The sequence below is a fragment of the Crocodylus porosus genome, unplaced genomic scaffold (genome assembly GCF_001723895.1).
Source record: "Crocodylus porosus isolate Cpor-Errol unplaced genomic scaffold, CroPor_comp1, whole genome shotgun sequence".
In the NCBI taxonomy this organism is placed as follows: Eukaryota; Metazoa; Chordata; order Crocodylia; family Crocodylidae; genus Crocodylus; species Crocodylus porosus.
This window is the reverse complement of record NW_017728909.1, coordinates 25,151,320-25,173,984: the sequence shown is the minus strand read 5'-3', so window position 1 is coordinate 25,173,984 and position 22,665 is coordinate 25,151,320. Positions and strand designations below refer to the sequence as shown.

The 22,665-nt window shown below is 41.1% G+C and overlaps 1 protein-coding gene across 5 annotated transcripts in view; it reads right to left on the bottom strand.

Moving 5' to 3' along the window:
* The window catches only part of SPEF2 (sperm flagellar 2), a 151,332-nt gene that overhangs the window by 49,424 nt on the left and 79,243 nt on the right, over positions 1-22,665 (bottom strand). For 2 of the 5 annotated variants that reach the window (XM_019531948.1, XM_019531950.1), the window contains 5 exons: positions 3,883-5,075; positions 3,562-3,779; positions 3,262-3,470; positions 3,042-3,165; positions 1,925-2,918 (listed from right to left, as the gene is read on the bottom strand). The exons of 2 other annotated variants lie outside the window; for them this stretch is intronic. In XM_019531948.1, the coding sequence (XP_019387493.1) occupies positions 2,543-2,918; positions 3,042-3,165; positions 3,262-3,470; positions 3,562-3,779; positions 3,883-5,075 (2,120 nt within the window). In that variant the 3' untranslated portion in view covers positions 1,925-2,542. Of the gene's footprint in view, positions 1-1,924; positions 2,919-3,041; positions 3,166-3,261; positions 3,471-3,561; positions 3,780-3,882; positions 5,076-15,618; positions 15,743-22,665 lie in introns of those variants that run through there. One more of the 5 variants, XM_019531953.1, reaches the window with a different exon arrangement.

Below are 22,665 nucleotides of genomic sequence, written 5' to 3'. Positions count from 1 at the left end.
TGGCTGGGCAGTGCCTGCCTGTCCCAGCCCCAGACCTACTGCCTCCCTCACCTTGGGGGCCTTGATCTGCTCCCCCATGCCCCTTCCCTCTCCCACACCCCTTCCTCCCCACAGGCTTACTGGCTGGATGATGCTCCAAGCTGCCAGGCTGGATATTGACTATTGGATCGGTATCAACCAATATGGCTGGTTAATAATCAGCCATCAGTATCAGCTAAAAAATCTTTATAGGTGCACCCCTAGTATTAGGTTAAACTTTCTTATTGTCAGCATGATAAAACAATGGAAAAAGCTACCTAAAGATGTTGTAAGATCTGTACTGGAGGTTAGCCAAACATCTCATGGAAATGGTCTCAGTATATTTGTTTCTGGTATACTACTGGGAGTTGGACTCGATGACCTTTGGGCCAAGTCATCAAAAACGTGACACTTTTATTGGTATAAGTGATTTGAAACTGGTCTAAACCTAGAACAGAACAGAACAGAAGTCTGGCACTAGAGACAGGTTTAAAAAATGGCAGAACCTGGTCTAAATTAGGCAGCTTGCATACCCACCCAACCAAAGGGTAAATGTGTGTTCCATTTGCTATCAATCTAAATTACACTGCTTATGGAAAAACATGTAACTTAGATCAATTCCATCTTGGGCTTTTTGAGTGTCTGTACCCAACCTTTGAAGTTCCTTGTAGCCAAATATTCTATGCTTCTATGATTTCAGAATATGCTTCATGCTGGGATGGTACTTTGACACTTTGCAAGAATCATCCTAAAGCCAAGTACCAAGTGCTGTCAACTGACAGTATTTGAAAATCATAACTCAGACATAAATCATGAAATGCCTTTAAAATAATGAGTTTTAAAAACTGTAAATTTTGGCTTGTTTTTATTTGCTGAAACTTTTTCACAACCCTGGTGGCTTGAAAGTTCTTTTAAAAATTTCTGAAAATCTCAACTTCAGGAGCTATAGGTTTAAGAAAAACATGAAATATCGTGAGACTTGTGATAAAATCATGAGAATAGGCAACACTATATACCTAACAATGTACCCAGTACAACACATACCAGGTTGTTTTTTGTTGTTTAATAGGATTAGCATACTTAACATTTTAACTATAAGAAAATGCACAAGTCTTAAAAAAGACATACCTTTACAAATGTGCTCTATCTTATGGTTTACAACATTAATCTTTTGTTCTGATGTTACCAGGTTATGTGCACAAGACACAACGTAGCAGCACAAAGAGGTACCCAAGCTAGCTCTAAGTGAATTAGTTTGGTACTAGAAACAAGATAGTTATATTTAGGCTAATTAGCCACACAGAAATAGGGACTACTAGCTGCTATGGAATGCCACATTAACACAGTTATATTACTTCCAATAATATAAGCTAGCTTGTTTAGAGCTAGTTTGGGGATTCTACCCAGCATTGCACTGTGCTATATAAATATATATAAAAATGTAATGATTAAGTAGCCAGTCATACATTTGAGTATGTGTAGATTCAATGCTTCTGTGAATATATCCATTTATTTTACTCCACTATCAAATCTTGTAACTGCTTAGATATAGAAACAATTTGTATATGTAACAGGGCTGTGCAAAGCTTTGGGTGATGATTCAATTCAGAGGAGATTCGGTCCAATTTGGTGGTCGAATCTCCAAATTTGAATCGAATCAGGAGACCAATTAAAAGGTCCGAATTGATTCAAAGGTCTCTGAATCAGTTCAGAAAAGATTCAGAGAGCTTCAGCAATATGGGCAATCTCCACTCATTGCAGCAGGGAGCCAAGAGCTGGGAGAGTGGATGGGGAAGCCATTGAGAGCAGGCGGGAGATGGGGCTGATTTGGAGATTTGGCCAATTCAGCAGTGGCTGAATCTCTGAATCAGATTCAGCCAAATCGATTCAGGACAGTGATTCGAATCACTGTCCCCTGAATTGGCCCAATCTGAATCCAAAGTGAATATTAGCTGCTTTGCACAGGCCTAGTATGTAACATATATCCAAGATACCTTCTGCAGCTATGTGCATTGTTGCCTTATACCCGCAGTACACAATGATTGCCTTCATTTAGAAGTTAGTTGCTTTAGGAGTGGCAAATTTGTTTCACTTTAAGTCCTGTCAGGGTCTTAGGCCTCCTGAAAGTTTTGATGTATAGAAATATCAGGAGTAATCTCACTCTGTTTTCCTTGTCATACAAATTTGATTGCATTATTTGAGAGTAGAGGTTCCATTTCCTGGTAGCTCCTTCTCTAGGTAGCGCCTCCTGGCCAGAAAGATACTAAGACACATCTAACTGCCCCAAGAACTACCAATAGCATGAACCCCTCTAAACCACTATGCTGTTGCATGATCTTGGTGTTCTAGATCAGACACATATGCACACATGGGAAATGCTTTTGGAGGTCCAGCAATAAACATAAAATGGCATGTGATATGTAATGAATAGCCACAACAAAAATTGCATTAATTAAATACTACAAAAAAGTTAATGCATGCTATAAAAATGGCTGCAAACTGAAATTGTGACTTTTGCACAATTCTAATCGCTTCCATAATGACTATCCAAATCAGAGTCCGAAGAGCAATCTGATATTTCAGTAGTTATCACATGGCTAGTCTGTAGTCTTCTATTCCTCTGACAAGTAATATTCCACAGGCGAATAGCCTTCTCTGGGTCAAACTTTCGGATGTCTGGAGAATTCATTTGAATTACCATGAGATCAGTTACACTGTCAGACATTAGTTTAGAGTGCTGTTGCATTGTGGTAAGCTTCATTTGACTGAAGCCTCGTTCTGCTTCAGCTGAACTTGCAGGCAGTGTTAGGATCAGATCTATTAGTGTCAGGATGTTAGGATACTTATGTGAGTATTCTAAGTTCACTGAATCCCATGTCAAGCTCCGGATATTTTGAAATCTAAAAGAGAATAAAAATAAACTAAAAGTTGGTCACAGCTATAGAATTTCCATAGTCTTTCAAAACACATACTTTAGGCATTTCTAGTTCAATAAATACACATAATTTCAGTATTCTTATTACCTATCATATAGCTCTAATTTCAGCATGCTCCATTCAGTCTCAACCTCATCAACTTTTACACTGGCACTTTCTAGTACTGCTTCAAAATGTTTAGTTAGGACAGACACCTCCCTTTCACCAAATTCTGTAACAGAGGTAAAAGAAAACAGCTACATAACTTACAGCAATATATATTACAAATGTGTATTTACTCAAATAGACAGTATATAGCTTTTTGTACCTTGTTTGATTTTGTCTGGCCATAGCTTAAAACTTCCAATGATGGTTGCTCTCAAAACATCTTGGCTGGCATCACAAAAACAATCGTGTAGTCTCTTCATCAGATTGCTTAGTACTTTCATTCGTAATAGTAAAATATTTCCATTCCCTAAAAGCTGGTGACCGTGAAAATGTGTAACAGTCTCCACTAGGCGCTCCTTTGGACCAGATCTGAAAGATATAAAGACACAGAACACTATATACTATCCTTTTTCTATAATTTAATGTAAATTGTCTGATTCAGTTTTCAGATACACCTCACCTTGTTTGATACATATGAAGTGTTTGTAATGTTGACTGCATGGTTGCAAATATATCTGCAATGGAAGAGTTACAATCCTGTGTAACACGGGATAGAATATTGAGGACATTAATGACATCCAGTAAGAAATGAGAAAACTTGACAATCTCCATTTTGAGAAGGAGCTTTAGAAAACCTTTGACTTTCTGGTGGTTTGTGGCACTTGGATCTCCTTGAATCTGAAATTCAACAGGAAAGATAATACATGTAAAAAAGTCTGGAAAATGAGGATCCATTAACTTCTTTTCCCACTGCATTACATCCAATTTTTGAAGAACTTACCTTACTCAGATGTAGGACAATTGCAGCATAACCCTTCAGGAGGATTTGAAGAGCTGTCTGTAGGTGAGGTAGCCATCGGGACCCACCGATTTTAGAGGGAAGAGCTAGATGTAACTTAAGGGCTTCATATTCGGATTTGAGATTGCTCTTATTTAGAGGTGAGTTATGATAGAAGTAATATATATTTTGTAAGAGATCAGTTAAAACAGTGTACAGCTGAATGCTTTCCAATGCTCCTTTGTAAGCCAATTCAAGGTGATGAGCAAAACAATGTACAGACTGTACACAAGGCTGAATTTCCTGCAGAAGTTTAGCTACTCCATTGTTTTCTCCTACCATGACATCAGTACCATCACTTCCAAACCCAACTAGTTTTCTGGACCAGTCTTGACTTGACAGATTGAGCTGAAGATTAATCTGCAATATTTTCTCAATCACATTTTTTACCATCAAAGCATTAGACTTATCAACTGGCTGAACTCCAACAATCTGGCAGTGGACTCTTCCTTCATTGGCAAAACGTACATATACAACTGCTGTTTCTTTAATTGAATTGTCTGTGACTCCATCACTAATGAGGGAGAAGAACTTACTTTTTTCTAGTTTCTCTTTTAAGGCCCTTCGTTCCACTTCAGCAATAAAATGTGTAAACATTTTTGCATACTTGTAATTTCTAAATACAGAACCAATGTCCACACCTTTCATATCATCTAGCTTGCACATCCAATCAAGATCTGTGAAGGGACGTCCAGATTTGGCAATAGCATGACATGTTCTAAAAATGTTTTCAATTCTTCCTAATGTTATTTTGCTCATGTTCTTTAACATCTCCTCAGCAGGAGCAATATCTGGAGTAGCACTGCTGGCAGCCTCCATACAATTAGCCCAGGCATGAGCTTCACTGCTGTGATGTGCATTTATAAATTCAAGCTGAAAGTCATCAGTTCCAGAACAAAAATTATGTACAGTTTCCCCTAAGTTAACACTATGTTTGCGACACAGAGCACAGAACATTATCCCTCTTTCTTCATCATATTTTAGCCAGGGGTATTTTGTTAACCATATTTTTGGAAACTGTCGATTCCTCTTTGTTTGAAGATACTCCAACCCCTTTTCCTCTTCTCCTCCATCACCAACTTTTTTCTTGTTAGCAGAGATATTCTTGCTTTTAAATTGCTTCAGTACTTTTATAGCTATAATTTAAAAAGAAACAACTATATATAAAATTGGTTTTATTGATATATTTTCTAACTTTTTTTTCTTTTTTCTTACACCTTTATTTTATTCATTTGGTAACTAGATTATGACTTGGTCTATATAGCTGTACAAGGAAATAAGAAAGAATCAGAGTTCCCATAACACCCTTTTGAAAGTTGAACCCATACAAATAAGTAGGTGTTGAATGACCTCTTAGTCATTCACAGTTGAATGACCTCTTAGACCTCAGACAGCATAGGGAACAAACAGTTTCAGCAAAGCTCCAGAAAATGTCTGTTAATATTTGCTGCTGGTAGAAAGTAGGAGCAAATCATGATTCTCATGAAGCAAACAAAGAAGAGGGAGTGAGACTTAGAGGGCATATCTACATGTGTGCCAGACTGTGCAGTTGTTACTGTGCAGTCATTTAGTACTTGCTACAAGCTGCGCAGTAACGTTTGCATCATGGTTCTTGCCTGCTGAATCCATGCCACCATAGCAACGAGCTACGGCAAGATAGTGTCTCATGTGGATGTGCCCAGAGTGTTCCTCACAGGCAAATTATTCATGAGAGCTATTGCTGAAGTCATGATACTTGCACAACATTTGTTATTCACTGGAGTGCTTATAAACACAAGCTAACTCATAACATTTCCTTTTCAAGAGGTGTCTTCTTCTCTGGATGTGTATGCATACAATTACTTGTCTAAACTTACTATATCTTGAAGATGTACGTTACAACAAATCACTAGTCTGGGACCTATGCTCTTGCATGTGGACATGGTAGGAACCTCTCAAGCTCAGAGTTTAAAACCACTAGTGTCCACAGAAGACATTTGGAATGCAAAGTTTTAGGGAGTTAGCTGCAAGTTCCTATTTAGTGAGAAATTAAATATTTTAAAACATTTTATTAAAAATAATTACAGGTAAATCTCAAGGAACACAAGATGAAGGCAGAAGACTGATGGACTATCACAGCACATATTATCTGAGATCAGAAATTTCTCTCTAATGCAAAAACATATTTTTGGTAGACTGCCCATGCTTATGGTTTAAAATAGTCCAGGAATGTCTGTAAAGTGACAATAAAACCACTTAGTGAACAAACAAACATGCATACATACATACACATACACATACACGTATATACAAACATACATATATACATATATTCATAAGCTATAAATAATAAAAGATGAGACAAGAGATAAGGAACATGGGAAAATAGATGAATTACCTTTAAAACAAAATAATTAAAAAAATAGACACTCACTGCTATTTAAAAAATAAGGAGGCACTGATTGAGATCTGGACCACCTAGTACAGAAAAGATTCTGTAACACAGATATAGTAAGGGCTAAAAAGGCTCCTGCATATACTGGTCCAAGTTTGTTGATGCCAGTAGGATTATGGTTGCTTGAAACAAACCTATAACAGTGATTTTCATCCAGGATGTTGCAGTACAATGTGGACAAGGCCTGGTCAAAGAAAGGAGAGCTCTCAATGCCGTTGGAAGGAGCATTTTGTAGACTTTCTCAATTGAAACTCTGTTGTTGACAAGTGTTCCCAATTCCATCCCACAACATCCAGACAGAGATGATCTCAGAATCCATCCAACCCTTGAAGAGGTGAGGAAAGCTATCAAGCAGATGAAAAATGACAAGGCATTTGGAGCTGATGGAATCTCCATGGAAATCTTCAAGCATGAGAGAGAGGAGGTCACATCACAGCTTGATGCCCTCATTCCCAGATGACCTCATGGACACTGATGGTGACAAACTCCAAGAAAGGAGACAAGCCCAACTGTAGAAACTACAGAGGGATTGCCTTGCTGTCTACCACGGGAAAGATCATTGTGAGAAAATCTCCTTCCACTTGCTGAAGAGCTCCTCCCAGAATCTCAGTGTGGGTTTAGGGCATCAAGAGACACAGCCATGATCTTTACCTCTTGCCAACTGCAGGAAAAATGCCAGGAACAACATAAACCTCTCTATATGGCCTTCTTTGACCTCATGAAATCTTAGGCTGTCAACTGAGAAGTGCTATTGGTACATATGGTAGGGATGTCTATTGAAATTTGTGCGCAGATGGTATTGGTATTGGTACAGATGGTATGGATGCTCACTCTTCTTTGCCTGCTCCGTGATGGTATGAGATCAGTGGTTCTCAGTAATGGTTCTATCACAGATCTCTTTGAGATTAAGACAAGAGTTAAGCAAGGCTCCCCCACTCTTCTCAATATTCCTTACTATGATGCTATGTCTGACCATCAACAAGCTTCCAGCCAGAGTGGAGCTAAACTACTGAACAGATGGTAAACTGTTTAATCTCAGTTGATCCAAGTCTATTCCAACCTCAATCATCGAGCTCCAGTACACTGATGATACCAGTGTATCATCATGTACGAGCTCCAGTACACTGATGATACAAGTGTGTGCTCACTTGGAAGCAGATCTTCAGACAATTGTTAATGCCTTGTCAAGGCATACAAGAAAATAGGACTGATGTTTAACATTCAGAAGAATTCAGATTGACAGTGGGACTCTGGAGAACAGTGAGAATTTCTCATGCCTCGGAAGCCATCTCTCACCAAAGGCTGACCTCAAAGAAATCTAACATCACCTCAGATATGTAAGTGCAGCCTTTGGATGCCAGAGGAAATTGATGTTCAAAGATTGCAACATCAGATCCAAAACCTGGCTATGGTGGAGCACCTTCGAGGGTGCTTGCCACTTGGGGCTCCCACAGGCTCCAGTGGGAGCCAGCTTTGGAGGAGCAGCAGGGGGAACCCCCTAGGTACCATTTAAAGGGGGAAGGGGTGTGGCAGGGCACTGTTGGTGCTTGCCACTTTAAGACCAAAGCTAAGCACCCAGCAGGTACTTGATTAAGGCAGCCATTTTAGATCTCTGGCTGCCTATATAAAGAGCTCAGTTCCCTGCTGGCTGGGCAGGCAGCAACACTGCCTGGCTATGAGGCTTTATGTACCATCCTAGAGGTAAGGGAGGAGCTGTAGGGGATCGTGAGGCGGCTCCTAGTCCTGTGCATGATTTAAAACTGCACCTTGCCAGGAGTGGGTGGGCTGGCGGTTCTCTCAGTGGCACGGGAGCCCCCAGGAAATGCCAGGCCAGTTACCACCCTGGTGAAAGGCGGGTAGGGGTGCTTTAACCCTAGCCCTCACCTTCAGGTAGGTTTGTGTAATACTGGAGGCAGTTGGGGCCAGGCACAGCTATGGTCACCTGAGCCCTGTGGGGTGAGAGACCCCTAGGAGGGAGAGTTGGGGCCAGGCATGTTTGCAGCCACCTAAGCCCTGTGGAGTACAAGACTCTGAGGAAGGAGAGTGGGGGCCAGGCACAGCTGCAGCCACCTAACCTCTGTGGGGGTGCAAGACTCTGATAGGAAAAGCTGCGGCCAGGCACAGCAGTGGCCATCTGAGCCCGCTGGGGAGAAAAGCCCCATGGTCCCAAGTGAAGGGGGAGGTGTGGAGCCCCAAGTGAAATTGGCAGAGATGAGTAGCCCCAAGTGGAGGGTGCAGCATGGAACCCCAAGTGGAGGGAAGTAGGCCCAGGTAGGTCTTTGGACTCCTGAGGCTGAAGTTTGGGCCAGAGGCCGAGTAAAGGGGGGCTCAGCCCAAGACAGAGATAGGTGAGTCCTGACCCTAGTAAGTCCTCCATTTCTGGGAGGCCGAGCGTGGATCAAAGGTAAGATCTTAAGTAGCACCATGACCTGCTGCTCCAGGTGGGGAGTGAGAGTCCTCTATGAGACCCTGGAGCACCAGTCATGGTGTGAGGTACCCCAGCTCCCACATCCAGGAAGGCGGACCTGAGAGAGAGTGTGGGGCTAGTGAGAGAGGCCAGTGGTAGAGTACCCCCTCAACTGGTCAATGCTGGGGCCAGGACCAGAAGGGTCAAAAGGGCCAGGGGCCCACCGCGAGGGACGCCTCAGAGCTGAGGGCCTGGGGTCCTGCCTGGCTTTGCAAGTGAGGCCAGGGCCTGTGCAGCTGAAGGTCCGGGGGGACCATGCCCGACAGGGGAGATAGCTACAGGGAGCTCGGCAGCCCGAATGATGGCGGAGTAGGCTGCCTGAGTGGAGGGATCAAAGGGGGACCCTAATAGGAAGATTCTGGAGCCCAGTGTGGGGCTGGTGTGACTAACAACTGGATGCCATCTGCGAGGCATGGGCTGCAGTATAGGAGAGGTACGGAGCTGCAGATAGCACCCCCTGGCACTGGAGCGAGAAATGGGCAGCCTCCTGCTTAATTAACATCCTAGTTAATAAGAACAAGGTGTGGCAGGAAAGTCAGGTGGGAGGTTTGCCCAAAGGCAAGTGGGGAACCTAGCACTGTGGCTAGGCGGGGAGCCCCACTTTGCCACACAAACTTGTAGTTTATCAAGCAGTCATGATCCCTAGCTTACTGTATGAAGATGAGACATGGACAACATGCTGGAGACACCTAAAGTTGTTGGAAAAGTACCATCAACAGGGAAGATATTTTGAATCCAGTTGGTAGAACAATGCACCAACATTACCACCCTCTTGCAAGCAAACACCATGGACATTGAGGCAAAGATTATCCAATATCAATTTTGCTGACTCGGCCACATCATCCAGATGTCCAACTCCAGACTCCCAAAGCAAGTTTTATTCTCCAACTCAGTCAAGGCATACATTTAAGATCAGGGCAGAGAAAGTGCTTCAAGGATATCATCAAAGCCAACTTGAAAAAATGCAACATTTGCATCAACTTGTAGGAGACTATTACCCAGGAATATCCCAAATGGAGGAAGAATCTGCTGCAAAGATCTTAGTACTTTGAAACCTCATGACAACAGGAGACAGAAAAGCGGGAATGGCATAAACAGCATGTTGCAGACCAAACCAAGAATCCAGGGCCACCCACCCCACATGGAAACATATACCCGAGTTGCAATGGAACCTGTTGATCCTAGGTCAGCCTCATCAGTCCTCTTCAGACCCACGGATAAGGCAATCGTGGACAACAATCATCCTGGACTGCAAGGGAATGCTGCTGCTGCTGCTAAGTGATTCTTAGCCAGGATGCTGCAGCACCCTGGGGTGTCTTGAGATGATTTCAAAGGTGCTGCAAGGTGCCACACAATGTCAGCAATGTTAGGTGTGCAAATGTAATTCACAAGATAAACCCAGACATATCAAATAGGAATTCATGGTGTTAAAATATTTTGACATGTAAAGAATTGCTTTATTCTTTTTCTGTAGTGGAAAAAATGAGTAAAAACTAAAAGCTGATATTTTCTAAGGCATGCCTTCAATCTAAAATGGTTAAGGATCACTAACCTATCATTCAATTCCCTTCTAGAGCAGAAAACATAACAGTTCTTTGTAAAAGTGTACAAAGAAAAGTTTGTTGCAATTGTATCTGTACACAATAGAAATTGCTTACAGAATGAAGATAGCTTAAGCTGTGGAGAAAAAAGCTCATAGCTTTGCTGATTGCATTACCAAGGAGAAATATAAGAAATGTAAATACCTTCCTAACAGGGTTTAAACATAGCTAGACATTGCGAAGAAGTGAGAGCAACTGCCTATAGCCCTGTTATTTCTATAAGCCTTGGTTCTTGTACCCACTCTGAATACAAAGAGGCAAGAACATTGAAAGCTAGCAACACATTTCTGTTTACTTTGATGCTATTTCAACTTGTATATCTAACAGTACAGGAGGGTCTGGTATTTAGAACAGAATACTGCCTAAATGGCTGTCTGAAAAAAAAATCCATAGGAGTTGTGGCATAGGTCAGCTCTGTAAGGTCGAAGTCCATTACGTACAAAGTAATTCTACTATGGCAGCTAGGCTTTATTTTCTTTCCCTGCAAAAGATCTGGAAAGCAACCATATGGCATTTTCACAAGGGCATTCTATTGTCCCAAGTCACAATGAAGGAACACTTCACCGGGCCAGTTGCAGTTCTAGCTGTTACAGTGCATGTAGTGTATGTCAGCACTGAGAGACATAGCTAGCAGCATAAAAGTAATCATATAGCTTCTACTTGCCTTAGCATCCGTTAGAATGGGATCAGGTTATTGCTGAAAATGGTCAAAAGAGACGAGAAGAGGAAATAGCTGCTACAAACCTATTCAGGATGTTCTAAGAACTAATCAATTTTAAGTTACTCAGAGTAAGGGTGGCTTCATACAACAGGTTGCAGTGACAAATATCAGACTAGTTGTAGAGTAAGTTGTACTGAAATGAATGAGTGGCAGAATCAAGTCCTAAAACAAAAGTGGTAACCTATTCATTCCAAAAACTGGGGAAAGGAGAAATCCTATAGATCAGAATCTTTACATGTGAAAATATATGAAGCTCTTGAGAGTCATTATCTTATTCTTCAGCAAGGTACCTTCTACCCCAAACTAGCAGAAACTGCAGTGCACTAGTAGGTCATACATTCTTATCAGCTCATTACAAGCCACTGAAAACACCATCACAATTGGGCAATGGTAAATATTATCAAATCCTTCCTCAGTCTGTTCTTCAGACTAAATCATCTCAGTTCTTCCAACATTTTCTCATAAACTGTATTTCCTACCTTCTAATCATTTTATGCTCTCTGATAGATTCTCGCCAATGTTTCCACATCTTTCTTGAAGTGTGGTACCTAAAACACTTCCTTTGACTTACAAGTGACATGCTTATTAATACAACCCTATTAATCCTATTAATACAAAAGCTAAGGGTTTGGGGGGTGGGTTTTTTTTTTTGTAACAATACTATCGCAGTATGCTGCTGCCTCATACTTGGCTTACAGGTCACCATTATCCCAGGCCTTTTTCTGTGGTACTGATGCCAAGCTATTTGAAGCCATGTACATTTGATTGTTTCATGTTAAGTGAAGTACTTTGCACTTGCCCTTACTGAACTGTGTTCAATTAATTTTGGGCCATTTTTCCTATTAAGGTCATTTTTTAATCCTAATCTTATCATTCAAATAGTCTGCAGCTACACCAGTCTTGTTATCACCTGCAAATTTGCTCAATCCCATCCTCCAAATCATTCATGAAGATAGTAAACTGTATCAGACACAGGACAGAAACCTAGCCAAGCCCACAGTATCTCCTCCCAAGTAGACAGTAAGCCATCGATGACTACTTTGATCACACTGATCCAGTCAGTTATGTATCTACTTTACAATAGTTTTATTTATACTGTATTTCCTCATCTTACTAATGAGAATATCATAAGAAACAGTGTCAGAAACTTTGTTAAAACAAAGATATTTTACATTCACTGCTCTCCCTGCATCCACAAAGCTATCACTTTGTCATAGGAGGAAACCAGGTTGATCAAGCATGGCCTGTGCTTGACAAATCCATGTTGGCTGTTCCTGGCTCCCTCATTATCCTCTAGGTGCTTAGAAATAGATTCCATGATGACACGCTCCATAATATATCCAGGTACTGATGTTAGACTAACTGTTTTGTAAAGAACTTCCTTCTTCCTTTTTTAAAATATGTGCACTGTATTTGCTCTTTTCCAATCACATTATATCCTGAAACCTCTACAGGTTCTCAGAGATAACATGCAATGGCTCTTTCATTACCTTGGCCACTTCCTTGAGTACTCTAGGATGCATCTCATCTGGCCCTGCTGACTTTAAAACATCCAGTCGCTCTAATCTGTTCTTTCCCTACTCTACACTGATTAGTGCCTTCCTTATCTTCGCTGCCAACTGTACTTTGTTATCGGATACCTGGCTTCATTCATTAAGACATAAGTTAAAATAGGCATTAAATACTTCAGATTCTTCTATTTTGTCCATTAGTAGGTGGCCCTCTGCATTCAGTAAGGGACCTAATGTTTTCCTTGAACTTCCTCTTCCTCTTAATTTATGTTTATAGAATGCTTTTTTGTTACCTTTTATGCCCCTTGCTACTTGTTTCTCAATTTTTGCCTTGGCTTTCTTGATTTTTCTTCTCCCTGCATACTCAGGCTATGTAATATAATACGGACAGTTTGTATTTATGTAGAATTCCTTTTTAAATTTCAACTTCTTGAATAGCTCACCAGTTAGCCAGGACAGTCTCTTGCTTCACTTTTTTCACATTGGGATTGCCTACTCTTGTGCCCTTAAGATGGTCTCTGTTCATTCTCCTTTTGTTACATCTGTCCAAGACCACAGTTTACATTAGTCAAATATCTGTCCCCAAGTAAATTTTGTCTCAGTAAAATGTTGTTAAAAATAAAGACTGGTAAAACTGAAATATAAATATATTATAAATAAAATTGCTTTTCAAAGTAAATATTGTTTACTGAAGTATTTTGCATTTTTCACAAGTGGTAACATACAATTTCAGTAAGTAGTGAAACTAGATAACATAAGAAAATGACTTGTTTCAAATAAACGTGAGATGTCATAACAATAAAACAAAACTGCGAATGAATAAAATATATTTTAAGGTAGTTTTAGAACAATAATAAATAAGATAATTTTCATTATGCATGCCAAATAGGCATTCTAAAACAACAAACAATAAAGATAGAAGTAGGAAAGAGAAATGATACAGCCCACATTGTGAAAAAGCACATAAACATGAAGCAAGCTTTGCAAATACAACGGCCAATTTTCAGAGACTTAGAAGTCAGTAATAGATTTTGAACTTAAATTTAAATCTTAGTGGTAACCATATATTTGGCACAGAAAGAACAACAAAGGCTACCATAGGCATAATAGAAATAAGAAATTATAAGAGCAGCAAAATATGAACAGAAAGTAGACCAACTAGAGAGGAGGCTGAGAGATGAACAATAATTAAGGCAAGAGTTACTAAAGCTGGTTGAAAAAAAATAAGGAAACTGATTAATGAAATTTCACTGGAAAAAAAATGTCAAGGATGTTTTTGGCCATCACTTGAGATTGCTAAAGACTGGGAATATTGAAGATTGCAGACAGTGATGTTTCAGTAGTGGATAAATGAGTAAAGTACTCATTGGTTGATACTCCACCCTGAGCAAAGCATGCATGTGTGTATATATGTAGTGAGGTTGAATGGGTGCTCATATGCCATTCTGATAAGTTTCTTGATTCTTAAATCAATATATAGATTATATATGCATGCATGTGCATGTTTGCCAAGCTCTTTAAGAACCTGTCAGATGAAAGGCATTTCACAAAAGTAATTATGTACAAAGAAAGATTTTAAAGATTTATATACAGGCAAACATTCACAGACTTTAAAAATATTAAATAAATGACACCTATACGATTTTGTGAGAGGTAACAGGAGAGCTAAATAATAAGTAAGTTTCATAGTTTCATAGTGCTTAGAGTCGGAAGGGACCTAAACAGATCATCAGGTTCGACCCCCTGCCATGGGCAGGAACAAGTGTGGGGTCATAAAACCCTAGCCAAATAGCTGTCCAGTCTCCTTTTGAAAGAGCACCACCTCCCTTGGGAGCCCATTCCAGAGCCTGGCAGCCCTAACTGTAAAGTAATGTCTCCAGTCTGCAACTTAATTTTTTTTCAACGTGGAAGGAAGAATTAGCCTTAGGGAAAACAGTACTAGAGATGGAGGATCGATTACCTTTGCCTATAAACAAAACTTCAATTTCTATTCATTATTTGTGATTAAATTGGATTCAACAAAACGAAACGAATGATAAGATTATAGTATCTGGAGTTTTGACACAAATAATGGTGATAATGCCAGCCACTGACTGTCTATTATGTTTGGCAAATCTAAAGTCATAAGGCTTGGGAGAAATTCTTACCAGAACTAACTGGACATAATGGATTAGAAAAATAAACATCAAATTACTGTATATATCCTGAATATCAGAGCTAAGTAGATTATTTTAAACTGCTTCAAAACTTTACAGGTATTCTCTTTTCTGTATTTTGAATGTAGAGGAAAATAAAGACCTGATTCATAATTGTTTCTACTGAATGTATAGATCTATAAATAGGAGCAATCTGGCTCATCCAGGTCACGATTGTGAGAAATGGCAGAATATGACTAAGAACATGTTTATGTATTTAAGTTATAAGCAGATTAAAAGAACTGGGAAATAATGTATTTTAGTTAATTTGGTAAAGCAAAATGGTGATTTCAAAGTAGGATTAAGTAGGGTACATTTGGAATAGATAGACAAGTCCCAAAAACAAAGGCATATTGATGCAATTGACAATAGATGCAGTTATAAAAGGAATATATTGCTAAAGGAAACCAGAGGAAGTAAGATCAGACAAACAAGTAGTCAGATTTTCCTGATAAGGAAGAATATATTCAAAGACACTGCTAGAAAAAGGAAAAATATATCAACTAGGCAGTAGTGGCTCAAAGATCTATCTCAGGTCTTCCATTACAGAATTGAGACATCTTCATTCTAAGAGGATAAAGCAGCACATTCATTTCACATGAAAGTACCATTGGAAAACTGATCAAAGGACTTAAAGGAACTAACCAACACTGAAAAGCCATCTCCAATACAAACAATGACACTCAGAGTAACCAGAGTATATCTTGGGTGTTCCTTGTCAAATGTGCCAGCAGGTACGAAGGTCCAGGGCAAGCCTGGTTTTTCTCCATCGATGTTTAGAGTGGTCAGTTATGTGACTCCAGAGAGAACCAAGGGTGAAGGACACAACAAAGTTGCTTTTGATGCATCAGCACTTCTTTAATACTTTATATTCCTAGGAAACATAAAACTGTTTAAAATTTGACCTTTCTAATATTGAATTTTTATGGGTCTAAACTATTTTAAGTGTATTGGGCTTCCCCTTTGTTCTGTTCATTTGGCAATCTATCAAATATAAGCACCAAGATAGCCTCTATTTCCAAAATATCTGCTACCTAAGTTGACTGTGGAGATTTAGATGTTTATTTTCACAAAAGTAATAGTCTCAACTTCATTTTTTTTCTTCTATGGTTTCCCAGACTAAAGAAATGGGAAAATGCAAATAATTAAAATTCTGCTACAGGCAGAAGCTCCATTTTCGTGAGGGAGATAATCCCTGTGCTAGGCCTGGAAACATTAGGTTTGGAACTCAATTTGAAAAGTGCAGCCTATATAGAGATGCTGGGAGTATTTTATGTATACAGTAATAATTAAAAACACTAACTGATAATGATGATTATTGATACCGCATTCAACACCAAACCAAGACCGTGGTCATTCTTTATATAACATTAAGGTTTTAGGGAAAACGCAGACTAACCACAGCAACAGCATAAACAATACCACAACAAAGTTGACACAAAAAAACTTCATTAACTACACACAAAAAACAACAACTGCTTTGTAAGTGTGTTAAGATTGGTATCTGGGGTATTATATACCTGTAGCTATCTATATCAGCGCTTGATTCTGACTCGGCCTGTGCTCATAAACTGTTAGATGACTTCCCTACCACAGGTAATCTGAGGAGTACTCACATGAGTAAGGATTGTAGAATTAGACACTAGTTGGGGGTCAATAGTTAATGGTGGCTTTAACTGTTTTCTCTAGACTTAGTGTTTGCAGCAAAGAGCTAGGAGCTCCTCTCTTATTTGTTATGAAATCTGTAAGAAGGATTTGCATAATTACTCTGTTGGGTAAAAGAAGTTGGATATAGAAATGTAATGGGCTGTGGGGACAGGAATGAAAATCCTTTCTGTTTCCTTCTTTGTCAAAAGGAATAGAAGATTTAACTCTCCTTGAAAGGTTGAGACTATAAAAAAATAAGCCTGTCTCTCTTGGGAAGTCTGGGAAATGTTTTGATTTGGTGGTCACTTTAGGGTGGTCAATAGGTTAGAACAGTGCTACTTTATCCTTAGGATTTAAGTTCTTGGGAGGGGAGTGTCACTGATTTCAATGACAAGGGTCCTCCATTCTTGTGCTAAAGGCAAGAGAGAGACATTTAAAAAGTGTCCAGTCATAATAAGGCAACATTGGGTTAGACCAATGGCCCATCTAGCCCAGTATCTTTCACAGCAGCCCATCTAGCCCCATCTCTTACAGTGGCAGAAGTGGAAAGCTATACAGGGAAAGCATTGAACCAGATACCTCTAGAATGATCTATTGAATACCCATCCTGGCCTCGACCATTTATTGGGTTACAGATGCCAGAAGAAGCATCACAAGCCATTCTTAATAGATCTCTCATCCGTGAATTTATCCAGTCCCTTTTTGAATCCAGTTATGCTATCTGCCTCCACTATCTCTGATGGCAATGAATTCTAGAAGTTAACTACACATCGCATAAAAAAGTACTTTGTCATATTCGTTTTAAACCTGTCTCCTACTAATTTTAGTGGATGCCCCCTAGTACTGGTATTCTGAAGAGTCCTAGCCTTTTTGGACTCTCCTGGTTTGGCAACTGTTCTATGCCCCTGATCACTTTAGCTACCCTTCTCTGTACCTTTTCTAATCCTACTACGTTATTTTGGAGATGTGGGGACCAGAAGTGCACACAGCATTCAAGATGTGCATCATGGATTTGTATAATGGTATGGGCTGCAGACAGAAGTGCAGCTTCCCGCTGTAACTGAGAATGCTTTGCAGGAAGCTTTCTGAGTTACAACCATCTCCTAGAATGAACAGAAGTTCACTGTTGGTTCCAGGGAGAGGGGAATCTAGTGGTTTGCTGCGAGCTGCAGCTGGTTTCCCTTCACAGCAGCCGCTCCTCTCTCCCAGCCTGTCCCTGTTTCAGAATTGGAGGGGGAAAGGGAGCAGAGGGAGCTCCAGTACACCTGCCCCACCCTCCAGCAGGGGCTGACAAACCCCCAAATTAACTTCCTTTGCTCCCTTTCCCCAACACCATTCTGAAAACAGTGACAGGCTGGCAGACAGTGCAGAGAGCGGATACAGAAGATGCTCTGTTTTGAAATGTTTTCATCTGACCCCTCGTGCAATGTGGGTTCAGATTTTCACCCGATCGGCTTTTTTTGAAGCTGTCTGAAGCCAGGCACTTGTTTGGTCATGGCTGTAAACTGCTTTCTGTGGCAAGATTGGGCAAAAATTTGTCACTTCTGCCTGAGCCCATGGTAATACCCTCTTTTTTGTTTTCAATTCCCTTAGTGATCAACATGTTATTGATTTTTCTGGTTGATGCTGCACACTAAATTAATGGTTCTAAAGAACTAGCTATAATGACTCTAAGGTCTCTTCCCTAAGTCATAACAGCTAGTTCAGAACTAGCACTGTATATGTATAGTTAAGGTTATTTTTCCCCAGGTGCATTACTTTATACTTGTACACACTGAAGTTCATCTACCATATTTTGCCCACTCACTTAGCTTTGTGATATCTTTCTGCAGCTCCTCTCCATCAGTTTGGAACTGAGATGTCACTGTGCACCCTCATTCTAGGTCATTGATGAAAATGTAAAACAAAATAGGACCAAGCACAAATGCCTGCAGGACCCCAGTTTTGACCAGCCTCCATCTTGAAAAGTGACCATTTAGCCCTTCCCTCTGCTTCCTAATTTTTACCAGCTCTCAGTCCACAAAAAACATTTCCTCCAATCCTGAGGCAACACAGTTTTTCAAAAAACCTTTAGTGAAGGACTTTGTTATATCTGAACATTCAAAAAGCATTTATGTCAAATGGATCACTCTTATCCATGTGCTTGTTGACACCCTTGAAGAACTCAAGCAGGTTGCTTAGGCAGGATTTCCCTTTCTAAAAACCACATTGACTCTTCCTCAACAAATCATATTTGTCCATGGAGCTACTGATTTTATTCTTTATTATATTTTGTATCAACTTTCCAGGGATGGAATTGAGACTTTCTGTAGATCTGTAGATCCCAGGAACTGTTTTTGAAGATGGTTGTTATGTTGGCAACCCACCAGTCCTCTGGCACAGGGGCCATTTGTAACAATAGGCTACATATTATTGTCAGCAATCCTACAATTTCACCTTTGGGTTCCTTCAGAACTCTTGAGTGAATACCATCCGGTACTGGTGACGGTATTCACTGGGGCTGTGTGAAGCTTCAGTCCCTGATTCAATTCAGCAGAGATTCAGTGGCCAAATCTCCGAATCCAAATAGAATTACAGGATTCTTTAATCTCTCTGAATCAAACTGGAACCCTCTGAATCAATTTGGAGAGATTTGGAAAGATTCAGACACAGACACAGCTTTAAATGTTTTTTCTACATACCTCTAGGTAGCAGGTGGCTCATGAATGCTGAGATGCTGGGGCAGGATGAACGTCCCCTGAAAGTGGGGGGGCTCCAGAGCATGCTCGGCAGCAGACCTGGAAGTGAACCAGAAGCACTTCTGGTCCACTTCTGAGTCCACTGAGAAGCACATGGGGGGCACCCCAATGCCCCCGGCTTGGTGACTGGTGCCTCCTGGGTCTGGGGGGCACCTGGGGTCCCTCACAGCTGATCGCCGAGCCCGGCATGCTTGGTGAAGGACCCAGAAGTGGACTGGAAGTAGTTCTGGTCCACTTCTGCATTCGCCAATGACCACATGGAGGGTCCCACTGCACTCCTGTAAGATGCTCCATCTGCTTCATCATCGCAACAGTCACATGCCATGCATGTATGTAGAAAAAGCATTTAAAGCTGTGTCTATGTCCAAAGCACTAATTCTCAAAATCAGCATTGAATCTTCAGATTCAGATTTGGCCAAATCAAATCAGGAACAGTGATCTGAATCAACCAATCAAATCACTGTCCCTGATTCAGGCCAAATCCGAATTGAATAGGGCCCATGTCGCACATCCCTAGTTATTCAATTTATTGATTTGTTCTAATGCTTCCTTTTCTGCTACTTCAGTGTGGTCCAATTCTTCAGACCCATCCACTAGAAAGGATTTATCTGGCATGGGAATTTGCCCAGTTTCTTCTACAGTAAATACCAATGCAAACAATTTTTTTAGCTTCTCTGCTATGGTCTTATCATCCTTGGATGCACCTTTTACATCTTGGGCATGCAAAGGTCCAACATATTCTCTAGCTGGTTTCCTGCTTCTGATGTATTTTAAAAAAAATGTATTATTAACTTCAGCATCTTTTGCTAGAAGCTCCTTAAATTCTTTTTTTGGCCTGCTTTATTTCACTTTTACAACATAACTTGCCAAAGTTTGTGAGTTTCCTGTTTTCCTCTTTTGGGCATGCCTTCCATTTTTTGAAGGATGCCTTTTGGCCTTGAATGCCCCCCTTAACTGTGCTATTGAGCCATACGTGGGTTTTATTGGGCCATTTGGTACCTTTCTGATTTGTGGTACACACTTTTCCTGAGTCTCTAATATCGTATTTTTAAACAGCTTACAAGTTGCCTGCAGGCCTTTTATATTTTTGACTGCTCCTTTAAACTTCTTACTTCTTGTTCTTGTATCATTTCCCTTCCTAAAGTTGTATATTAGCATGGTAGACTTTTTGACTTAGTCCCTCCAGTTCAAATGTTGAATCTGATATATTATGGTCACTATTACAGAGTGGCTTATCAACAAATACCTCTTGAATCAGGTGCTGTGTGTTACCTAGGATTAAGTCTAGACTTGCTTCTCCTCTTGTGGGTTCCAAGATGAGTTCTTCTAGAAAGCAATCATTTATCACATGCAGAAATTTCATTTCTGCATCATGCCCTGATGAGGTATTTACCCAGCCTATGTCAGGAATCCACTATGCTGTAACAGGTGCTTAAAAGAATCCTAATTATCTTACTATCGCCACTGGAAAATTGCAACCTAAGTAAACCAGCAAATATTGAAAAGCCACATCCAGTTGAGACAATGACACTTAGAGAAACAAAAAAGCATAGCTTAAGTGTTCCTTGTTAAATGAAAACTTGGGCAGAAAGCATAAAAGGCCAGTACAATCATATCATAGAGATTAAGAGCTAGAAGGAACCTCGAAAGATCATCAAGTCCAACCCCTCTGCTCTGGGCAGGAATATTGCTGAGATCAAATGATCCCAGCAAGGTGTCCGTCCAGTCACCTCTTGAAGACTTTCAAGGTTGGAGACTGGACCACTGCCTTGGGAAGTCTATTCCAGATTCTGGTCACCCTTACCATAAAGAAGTTCTCTCTTACATCTAACCTGAAACCATCATCTAACAGTTTATGGCCATTGCTCCTTGTCCTTCCCCTGGGTCAACCTAGTGAAACGTTTTTCTCCCAGCTCCCCATATTCATCCCTCACATACTTATAGATGGCCACCAAGTCCTCCCTCGGTCTTCTCTTCCCCAGGCTGAACAGTCCTAGATCCCTTAGTCTTTTCTCATAAGGTTTGTCCTCCAGGCCCTTAATCATTCTTGTGGCCCTTTTCTGGACCCTTTCAAGATTCTCCACGTCTTTTTGAAGTGCAGTGCCCAGAACTGGACACAGTACTCCAGCTGAGGTCTCACCAGTGCTGAGTAGTGAGGACCTATCACTTCCTTAAACCTGCTCATGATGCATCAGCCAATGCCTCCCTGTAGGGCTGTGCGAAATTTCACTGGGTGTTTTGTTTCAAAGCTGTTTCGATGCATTTCGAGCTCAAAACAGCAAAATCGAAACAAAACAAAAGGCTTTGAAACAAAATGAGGGCACTTGAAATGACACCCCTCAAAAGTTTCTAAATGTTTTGAGTTTTGAAGCCGGGCTTCCTTGGCTTCAGCGCCAGTCAGGGCCGGCAGCGGCAGCCTGTCATCCCGCACACAGAGCCGGGGGCCCATGCCCCCTGAGAGAAGTCTAGCACAGTTCCGCAGCCCTCCCGGGGGTGTGGGAGCCTGGATCTGCACGTGGGATGACACCATGCTTTTGCTGCCAGCTGTGGCCAGTGGTAGCAGCAGTTTTCCCGGCGTTTGGCTTGGGCTGTGCCCAGCACGGGTCCCAGCTGGCAGCGGCAGCCTCCTGTCATCTGGCGCACAGATCCAGGGCCCCACACCCCTGGGAGGAGTCCGGCACAGCCCCACAGCCCTGCCAGGGGTGCAGGCCCCCAGATCTGCCTGCAGGATGAGAGAAGGCTGCTGCTGCTGCTTGGGACCAGCACTGGGCACAGCCCACACCCAGCACCAGGAAGATTGCTGCTGCCACTACCCCCAGGCAGCAACGGCAGCCTCCTGTCATCTGGCGCACAGATCCAGGAGCTCACACCCCCAGGAGGGCTGCAGGGCTGTGCTGGACTCCTTCCGGGAGTGTGGGGCTCCAAACTGATCTATGCGCCAGATGACAGGAAGCTGCCACTGCCAGCAAGTGTCACAAGTTTTGCTCTGAACAGTTTGAGGTGCAGTTTCCAAGAAACCTCTGCACCTATCTCCTTGAAACTTAGCAGTCTTCATGCCCTCAGAATGGTCTACCATTCCTGCAATTTTCATCTGAATCAGGCAAGAAATGACACACTTTTAGGCATTTTCATGATTCCCTATAATAGTCTATGGGCAAAACATCAAAACGCATTGAAACAGTTAAACAGTTTCAATGAAACAAAATTGTACTGTGCTTCGAAACAAAATGAAATGATGAAACAAAACACTGTCCTTTCGAAATGGTGTAATGGAAGTTGAAACAAAACGGTGCCGTTTCCCACAGCCCTACCACCCAGTATGCCATTAGGAGTGTTGACTACAGCATCGCACTGGCAATTCATGTTCATCCTGTGATCAGCCATAACCCCGAGGTCCCTTTCAGCCATCGTG